Below are 10,057 nucleotides of genomic sequence, written 5' to 3'. Positions count from 1 at the left end.
AACATTAAGACCAGTGTCTCTTTTATGAGGGAGCCCAGTATATACAGTGCCTTCGAAAAGCATTCAGGCCCCTTGACTATTTCCACTTTGTTACATTACAGCCTTATTCTAAAATTGATTCAATTGTTATTTTTCCTCATCAATCGATGTACAATACCCCATAATGACAAAGCAAAAGCAGGTTTAGAAATGTTTGCTAATTTATTAAAGATAAATAAATATATCAGTATTCAGACCCTTTACTCAGTACTTGTCATATGAAGAGAAATAACGAAGAGAAATTATAGATACAGTCGCATGAAAAAGTTTGGGCACCCCTCTGAGGCCCAAACTTCGTCACAGAAAATGATCACAGTGGCATGCCATTCATTTTCTAATAAAAGCTGAGTACTGGGGTATTGTCCAGACAAAGATTTTTAGTGTAGCAATATTAAGTTGTATGAAATTAAATCAGATGTGAAAAATAGGCTATGCAAAAATGTGGACACCCTTGTCATTCTGTTGATTTGAATACCTGTAACTACTTAGCACTGATTCATTGGAACACACAATTGGTTTGGTGAGCTCATTAAGCCTTGAACTTCATAGACAAGTGCATCCAATCATGAGAAAAGGTATTTAAGGTGGCCAATTGCAAGTTGTTGTTCTCTTTGACTCTCCTGGCAACATGGGGGCCTCAAAACAACTCTCAAATGACCTGAAAACAAAGATTGTTCAACATTATGGTTTAGAGGAAGGCTACAAAAAGCTATCGCAGAGATGTAAGCTGTCAGTGTCCACTGTGAGGAACATAGTGAGGAAATGGAAGACCACAGGCACAGTTCTTGTTAAGGCCAGAAGTGGCAGGCCAAGTAAAATATTGGAGGCAAAGGCGAAGGATGGTGAGACCGGTCAAAAACAGCCCACAGACCACCTCCAAAGACCAACAACATAATATTGCTGCAGATGGTGTCACTGTGCATCGTTCAACAATTCAGCGCACTTTGCACAAGGAGAAGCTGTATGGGAGAGTGATGCGGAAGAAGCCTTTTCTGCACACACGCCACAAACAGAGTCGCTTGAGGTATGCAAACGCACATTTGGACAAGCCAGCTTCATTTTGGAATAAGGTGCTGTGGACTGATGAAACAAATATTGAGTTAATTGGTCATAACAAGGGACGTTATGCATGGCGGCAAAAGAACACAGCGTTCCAAGAAAAACACTTGCTACCCACAGTAAAATTTGGTGGGGGTTCCATCATGCTGTGGGGCTGTGTGGCCAGTGCCGGTACTGGGAATCTTGTTAAAGTTGAGGGTCGCATGGATTCCACTCAATATCAGCAGATTCTTGGGAATAATGTTGAAGAATCAGTCACAAAGTTGAAGTTACGCTGGGGCTGGATATTTCAACAAGACCACGACCCAAAACACTGCTCAAAATCTACCCGGGCATTTATGCAGAGGAACAAGTACAATGTTCTGGAATGGCCATCCCAGTCCCCAGACCTGAATATCATTGAGAATCTGTGGGATGATTTGAAGCGGGCTGTCCATGCTCGGCAACCATCAAACCTAACTGAACTGGAGACTTTTTGTGAGGAATGGTCCAAAATACCTTCCTCCAGAATCCAGACACTCATTAGAGGCTATGGGAAGCATCTAGAGGCTGTTATTTTAGCAAAAGGAGGCTCTACTAAATATTGATGTGATTTTTCTATTGGGGTGCCCAAATTTATGCACCTGTCTAATTTTGTTTTGATGCATATTGCACATTGCACATTTTCTGTTAATCCAATAAACCTCATTTCACTACTGAAATATTACTGTGTCCATCAGTTATTTGATAGATCAAAATGAAATTGCTGATCCAAACACCCAATTACTTATAAATGGAAATCATGGAAATTGTCAGGGGTGCGATGTATCCGAAGCCTCACTAGAAGACCGCTCCGGCACCCTCTCCTCCGGTGGAGTTGTTTTGGGTCAGCCTCTGGAATCAGTTCAAATGCCCTGGGAGGTGCAGACAAAGGATCCGCTTTGGGAAAGACGTATTCCTGGTCGTTGTGCTGGTAAGTTGACATCTCTCTGATATCCAATAGTTCTTCCCGGTTGTATGTAAAAACACTTAAGGTTTTCTGGGCTAACAATGTAATAAATAATACAGTAAAAAAAATGAAATACTGCACAGTTTCCTAAGGACTAGAAGCGAAGCTGCCATCTCTATCAGCGCCATCTTGGAGCAAGGTTGGTCACCTCTGGTATGAAAATGATGCTTTAGTAATAATAGCTAATTTACTAAAATGTCTAACATTTACAAACAAGCTAGGTTATTTGTACATTTTGATTCATTCAATGTTGATTCATTGAAGTGTTTAAACTTATTTTAATTGTTAACTTAACTTTATTTTAGATTAACTCGTGTCAATGTTCATTGGTCACAGATCACAATTCTGCAATAAAAAGGTGTGAAGGGGATTCATCTCTAATTTGTCTGTTTCTGTGTTGCTTTCTCAAATGTACATTACCTTTTTGTCCAGTTGTGACCTCTCCAATCAAATCAAATCCAATGTTATTTGTCACATACACATGGTTAGCAGATGTTAATGCGAGTGTAGCGAAATGCAGCAATAACAAAATACTGCATAGTTTCCTAGGAACGCGAAGCGAGGCGGCCATCTCTGTCGGCGCCCGGTTTTATTTGATTGTCACTCTGTCACTCAGATTTAATTGTCACTCAGCTTATCATAATAGCATGCATCACCAATGCATGCCAGTATGATGGCATACAGTATGAGGACATTATTGGCCTAATTGGCATGTGCAATCAATGTGCCCCTTGTCATTGTACATCTGAAGCAGAAAATAGCTTAACTCACATCTTTTGCATTTTGATGAGCTACAGTAACTATATGTTCTCAATGTTAAATGATGCCAGTAGATAATGTATGAGGCTAACCATAAACCAGATGATCTACACTATTTTTCTGACAAATTGTATAGTGCAAATCAAACCCTTGTGTTCTAGGTACAGTACTGTCCATGAAAATAAGGAGCTGGCAATTTGTATGCTCATTAAAAATGTCCAAAAAGAAAATAATTTGACGTGGGGAGTGTTGTAATTCTACCTAGTTTGTTTGAGAATGATTTTAGAATACAGAAACAAGATCAGAAGGTCAATGGCATGGAGGAGGATTGCAGAGATGTTGGCTACCAGCCGGCTATCCCCCGGTTAGTTAACCCTGCACCTTAGAAGCTGCCAGTAGATAATTTGTACATAGACATAGAATCGCTGGTCATTTTAATCATATTTACATACTGCTTTACTCATTTACTATGTATATACTGTATTCTATTCTATTGTATTTTTGTCAATGCCACTCCGACATTGCTCATCCTAATATTTATATATTTCTTAATTCTATTCTTTACTTTTAGATTTGTGTGTATTGTTGTGAATTGTTAGATACTACTGCACTGTTGGAGCTAGGAACACATGCATCACGCTACACCTGCAATAACATCTGATATATATGTGTATGTGACCAATAACATTTTTTTCATGGTGGGTAAAGAAATATTTGCACAAAAATGTTTGCAAGTCAAAGCCACAATTTCCTTTACCCAAAGTTCCCATTAATGTCCATGTAGGCCTATGTATTTTACAGGAAGTGAGCTTTAATTATCAATGTCATGACACCAGTCTAATGAAAGAGCCATAAACTATAATATATGAGAATCGTGTTAAAATACCATAATCCAACAGGTAGCATATTACATGGGAAATGGGTGCTTAGTGTATAATGTACAATGTTATAATGTGTGTTACTGGTGATTTCTACCCTTTGGGGGGCAAATTTCACAATTTAATTTAGTCAACAAATTCACATGGCTTTGATCGCAGTTTGGAAGTTTAGTTTGCTTGATGTTCATAACTAGCAGGCAGCATAAACAAAAATGTGTTGTGCAAGTCTCTCTTCACCTACCATCAGCGCCAACAACCTATGCAATCCTCCTCCATGCCATTGACTTTATGATTTGTGTCTGTATTCTTGCAACGCAAAATCATATAGAATTGGAAAACCAGACACAGCGATGATTGGCTTTCCTCCATATGTTTTGGTTTGCGCTTGGCCAAAACTAATCACAGGAGGAACTATGTTTTATGAAGGGAAGATTTTCAAGCAAACATCTGCTCCTCACCTGATGGTTAACAGCAGCAGTGACCGCATGCAATTTGCATAATGTAGAACAGAGCTGAACTTTTTGTATCGCTCACACCTTCCCATTGCTCCGCGTGCCCCCGTTGAAAATGAATAGGGGCGGACTTCATCTGGCGAATTCGGAAGAGGTGAAAACCATATGCAATCTTGATGTTCACAGGCGATGGCGCATGGGACAGAGAACAAAAACGTGGCACTCTCCTGATTCCTTTCAGCGTCCCAACCTGTGATTTCAAAGCTAACCCACACCCTAACCACATTGCTAACCTGGCCTAAACCTAATCTTAAATGAAGACCAAAAAGCAAATGTTTGTTTTCATGAAATGTTACGATATAGCCCATTTTGACTTTGTATCTGTGATATCTAGTGTAATCCTAATCTTAACTATAACCCTTAACCATTTAAAATGTCAATTTCAGTGGGGTAGGAGTAGGGAGGTCCCAATGACCCGGATAGCACGGACAATCATGCATTTCATAAATAATTGTTTTCATACCGCCAGGGGGCATCTTTACTTCTTCGTCAAACCTTATTATTACCATATTATAGAAATGATTCAATGGATTGTCTTTTTCCCCGTTTCATATATTTTTTTTATATACTAATATTAACTAACTTATTTGAGGTTTAGTTAAGGATATTTAGCATTAATTTAACAAACAATTAGTTGTTTTGAGCCTTTCAACAAAGACTTGTTTGGGCTGGATTGTGGCCATGATATTGAAACAAACTGCTGATTTTTCGTGCCGACCAATGAATGCAACCCATGAGCTCTTCATTACTTTAGCACGAAGGGATCACGTTTCTCTCCAGCCAATCCGAGGCAAGGCGATCCCATCTCCCTTTTATAAATCGGACTGTTTTTTTTTTTGTTGTAGTCGAATGAAAGGTAACCATTTGGGATTGCACAGGACATTTACTGACGGCTGTACCAGGGTTTTAATCCCATTCTTTACTTGATATAAGGTAATTATTTCTGAATAATGTTCAAAGTTCTAGGATAAACTATGACAATTTCATTGTGTATGTTTATCAAATTGGACTAATTGGTGTTTAGTTTTGCACCTCTTAGCCTAATTATAAGGTATTTTATTAAATCCTATTACTATGGTTGTTGAACTCCTAGTTCTATGATTGTGTGTCGCTTTTTATTGTTTAATCTGATGGGTAGTGTGTTCTAGACGTATATTTGCCTGACGACAGAAACTACAGTGCGCTTTAATTTCCTTCATTGTAAACTGGGATTAGTAACGTTGTAAGTAACCATGACCACACAGTGGTTTGCTGTCATAGCAGCATGTTTTCATGCATACTACAAACCTTCATGGATTTGACTCGATATTACCAGGATGTTGATAGTGATCTCATTTATAACACGTTGGTGCAATTTTTTAATTTGGCAGCTACTCTTACAAAACAACCACATATAAATCCTATTGTTTTTAGTGTTAAAATTAAATCCCTGGTTGCTGACCAAGCTGTCTTGAAGCAGGATTGTGGAGGAGGGGAAGCATCAGGTGTAGCCACATGCATGGACTCGTCTGTTTAGGCCTCACACATTGTCTGGTTGTTTTGAGTAGATTTAATTTTTACTATAAATCACTGGACAGGCACAATATAATAACTGTAGACCTCAAATGTTTCAATTCTAAGAATCAAATGCATGTATTTCTCTTTGTTCCAAAGTTTAAGGCTCAGTGAAAATGGCCACTTCAGAGAGTGCCAGCTTGAGTAAAGCTGTGAAGCAGCAGTATATGGATCTTCCTCAGGGAGACAAGGTTCAGGCCATGTACATCTGGATAGATGGGACTGGAGAGGGGCTCCGCTGCAAGACCAGAACTCTGGATTCCGAACCCAAGGCCATTGATGGTAAGTTTAGCAACCCTTTAAGAAAAACAAATGGCCAATGGGAACTCCTACCCCGTGATGTGATTGAGATGCATAAGATCAGAGGTTTACATTCATAGATCTTAAACAAACGTTTAGGCTTACTTCAATAATACGCTCTGTGTTTTATACAGATTGTATACTCATTGAATGATCAAATTCTGATTGATGATACTCCTTACATTACCCTGAACCTAAAGAGTAGTTGAGTCCCTTTTAGTTCTGTTAATTTCAGTTCCCCCTCTCCAGATCTTCCAGAGTGGAACTTTGATGGTTCCAGTACGTACCAGTCAGAGGGCTCTAACAGCGACATGTATCTGATCCCTGCTGCTATGTTCAGAGACCCCTTCAGGAAAGACCCCAACAAACTGGTCCTGTGTCAAGTGCTCAAATACAACCGCAAGCCTGCAGGTAAGCCTGAGCAGTAAAGTGGCATTGGGGCACAAATGTTTGTGAAAGAGAATTAATACTTGTGTTTCTTATTGGACAAGTACAGAATTCTGCTGACAGTTAATGTCTTTCATTTCGTGCCTACTGAACACAGCCCTCCCTTAAATGAGCTTTGAGTCCAGTCCCAATTGGCTCAGTGTAATGTATTCCTATATTTGTCTCCCTCCAGAAACCAATCTCCGGCGGATGTGTAAGAAGATCATGGAGATGGTAGAGAACCAGGTCCCTTGGTTTGGTATGGAACAGGAATACACCATCCTGGGCACAGACGGACATCCTTTTGGTTGGCCTTCTAACGGTTTCCCTGGTCCCCAAGGTCAGTTTGAGAGTTCTCTGTGTCCCAAATGGCACCCAATTCCCTATATAGTGCTCAACGTATGACCCGATGTATAGGGGAAAGGGCTGCCATTTCAGACATAGCCTTGGTTTTTCAGCAGACTCTTATCCAGCGTGACTTGAAATTGGTACATTCAACTAAAGTACTTAGGTTTGAGAGTTAAAACTGTTCACTGTTTTAACCAATGCCAAAAAACCACTGGCATTAAACCTGTTGATGTGTTGTTTCTGAACAGGTCCCTACTACTGTGGAGTAGGCGCAGACAAGGCGTATGGTAGAGACATCGTAGAAGCCCACTACAGGGCCTGTCTTTATGCCGGGGTTCAGATATGTGGCACCAATGCTGAAGTCATGCCAGCTCAGGTAGGAAACACTGCACATTATATCAAAATAAATCCTTTTGGGGCCAATTTTTACCACAGACACCGATTAAACCTGCCTTTTTAGTCCTGGACTAAGCTTCATTTGTGACTGGGGAAACAGCCCAGTGTTCTAAAACCTTTAAACTTTCAAGCTAGAATCTCTCATCCCTAAGCCTCATTTACAGTCTGTATTGTGTCTTCCAGTGGGAGTTCCAGGTGGGACCTTGTGAAGGGATCAACATGGGAGACCACCTCTGGGCAGCTCGGTTCATCCTGCACCGGGTCTGTGAGGACTTTGGTGTAGTGGCCTCATTTGACCCCAAGCCCATCCCTGGGAACTGGAATGGTGCTGGCTGCCATACCAACTTCAGCACCAAGGAGATGAGAGAAGATGGTGGGTTGAGGTAGGCATGAATTGAGTGTGCTGGAAATGCATTAAGGGACATTTTCCCTGGACCCATATTAATCCTAGGGCTAGACTTCAATGGCATTTTCCATTGAAAGTGCTTCTTAGCAGAGAGGAAAAGGTGACGTGAGGTTTTCCTGTCCAAAATAAGCCCAATGGGTTTATTTTGGACCGAACCTTGTCATCTGTCTTCCTGCCTTCGGGACATCTTCCATTGTTAAGGTGGAGACATGAGCATCTCGTCAATATATACAGATCTCTCTTTGTCAAAGACAAGTCAAAAGCTAAATCTCTGTCTAGAACACCGGCATAAGGTTTTCAGTCTTAAATCTCTTTAGCGGAGGATTAACCCCCCCCCCCCCCCCCCTGTCCACTAAGGGCCATTGAGGAGTCGATCGAGAAGCTGGGAAAGAGACACCGTTACCACATCTGTGCCTACGACCCCAAAGGGGGGCTGGACAACGCGCGCCGGTTGACCGGTCACCACGAAACGTCCAACATCCATGAGTTCTCAGCCGGTGTGGCGAACCGCGGTGCCAGCATCCGCATCCCCCGCTCAGTGGGTCAGGACAAGAAGGGCTACTTCGAGGACCGCCGCCCGTCAGCAAACTGTGACCCATATGCAGTCACAGAAGCCATGATACGCACATGTTTGCTCAGTGAAGTGGGGGAGGAGCCTACAGAATACAGCAAATAAACTAGTTACTCTGTTGGACTGAAATAATCCCCTTTCTCTCCTCTTGCGCTACGCCTCATGAAGTGTCATTTCCAGTACTGTTTTGTCTGTGGCTTTGGAAACCCCTTGTATAAATTGCAAATCTTGACCATCCATTTAGGGCTTACTTTTTAGCCATTAAATAATATTTTACTTGAGATGAATGAGTATGATTGATGTATTCTGCTGTGTGTTCAGGGTAGTGTAGTCCCTACCTTTTTTAGCTTGATCAATGCCAATATTGCCATATAATTGATGCTAAAGAATGATTCCAGACATGTCATTCGAGGGTGAAATGTTTCCTATGTATAGGTCTAGTTTTGTGTATCAATTTGCTACTCATGTTTAACATGATATACTAACCAAGATGCTGTAGATTTATGACTATGCCATGTGTGGTCTGGCTCGTGTGGTACACAAACCCAAAAGGATCCAAGGTGCATCTGTGTTTTTATACATGTGTGGATCTCTATTGTCTACCATTTAGTAGAAGTTGTATCAAGAACCCATTTTCTTATTTGGAACATTAAAAAATATTTTTTAATCTGATTCTTCAATTGTACAGTATCATTTGTTCATGTTAAAGTAAACGGTAGAGCTCAAACAAATTAAGTTTTGTAGAGATTTTTAAAAACATGTTTACATGAAGCAGTTGTCAAAGTGCAGAGATGAATGAGTTTACATGCAATCTTTTGTAAGACTTGCTGACTGTAAAGGTGACCTTGCCAGATCAACACTGAGGTGACGTGCTTCTCAATTTAGCCTTTAATCAGGAGCACAACCTTGGCTCAATGTGGTGAAGGAGTGTAATTTTATGTCCTGTCCATTCAGGTGGGTCTTTGGACCTTGACTGTCCCCTAGTTTTAAGAGCCTGAATGAACTTAAGTGTAATGACTTACTGTAGGAAATGTCAGCGAGCAATGTATTTCAAGTCCCTTTTAACTAGAGATGTCTGGGCAGTAGGTAGCCGAGGCGGTTAAGTGCGTTGGGCCAGTAAGTAGCCCAAAGGTCCCTGGTTCAAATCTCTTGAGTGGACTAGGTGAAACATCTGTCAATGTGCCCTTGAGCAAGTCTCTCTGGATAAGAGTGCTAAAGTACAAATGCGATTGATGCATACCGAATACTTATGATTGCAAAGAACATACTTGCTTAAATTGATGCCTATTTAAGTCAATGTTTACAATCTCTTTCAAACTGTTAAGATTCAGTGGGGTAGAAAGTACCTGATTATGTGACTGAAGACAATGGGCACTTGGTAGTCACCTGTCTTTCTGCAGTCTAGACGTTGCTTTCCTGTGTCAGTTATTCTGCCTTGTCAGCATTATCAGTGCTGCCTAACTGCACATTGCAAATGAACTTTGCTGACCCTGACCACACGTTTCTTTAGTTTTTTTCATCTCTAAGTGAAGCTTTGGCACAAACTAGTGCTACCAATTCTTAGTATACTTTCATGGAGTGCTCTTGGTGAACCTTATCTTAATTTCTTTATCAGTGAAGGTGATGTCGTATGTTTGAGTGTTCTTGTAAGTCTTGAGTGTACATCGTGCCAAGAAGGCTAGTGTTTACATGTTGAGGACAGGACACAGCACATTTAATGAGAGAGCTTCCAAAGTCCAATTCCCTGTTATGGAAATCCTTATTCCCATGAGACTAATTTGAACCCTGGTACAAATATAGGCAATTACAGCACCAATAGGA

The 10,057-nt window shown here is 40.8% G+C and overlaps 1 protein-coding gene across 1 annotated transcript; it reads left to right on the top strand.

Annotated features, from left to right (window-relative positions):
• The first annotated feature begins 5,003 nt into the window (after positions 1 to 5,003).
• Positions 5,004 to 8,908, top strand: glulb (glutamate-ammonia ligase (glutamine synthase) b). Its single transcript, XM_021604447.3, has 7 exons — positions 5,004 to 5,168; positions 5,889 to 6,071; positions 6,339 to 6,500; positions 6,709 to 6,855; positions 7,112 to 7,239; positions 7,443 to 7,642; positions 8,023 to 8,908. The coding sequence occupies exons 2-7, from the start codon at positions 5,906 to 5,908 to the stop codon at positions 8,339 to 8,341; spliced, it is 1,122 nt and encodes a 373-aa protein (XP_021460122.1). The 5' UTR covers positions 5,004 to 5,168; positions 5,889 to 5,905; the 3' UTR covers positions 8,342 to 8,908.
• The last annotated feature ends 1,149 nt before the right edge of the window (positions 8,909 to 10,057 follow it).

This window comes from Oncorhynchus mykiss, chromosome 5 (assembly GCF_057628025.1).
Source record: "Oncorhynchus mykiss isolate SJ-2025 chromosome 5, ASM5762802v1, whole genome shotgun sequence".
NCBI lineage: Eukaryota > Metazoa > Chordata > Actinopteri > Salmoniformes > Salmonidae > Oncorhynchus > Oncorhynchus mykiss.
This window is presented reverse-complemented; position numbering and strand designations above follow the sequence as displayed.

Excerpts from the sequence above, each read along its gene's own strand:
- glulb (XM_021604447.3), top strand. The coding sequence starts at position 5,906 with ATGGCCACTTCAGAGAGTGCCAGCTTGAGTAAAGCTGTGAAGCAGCAG. Across the intron at positions 6,501-6,708 it reads ATACAACCGCAAGCCTGCAG|AAACCAATCTCCGGCGGATG; the intron begins GTAAGCCTGAGC and ends GTCTCCCTCCAG. Across the intron at positions 6,856-7,111 it reads CGGTTTCCCTGGTCCCCAAG|GTCCCTACTACTGTGGAGTA; the intron begins GTCAGTTTGAGA and ends GTTTCTGAACAG.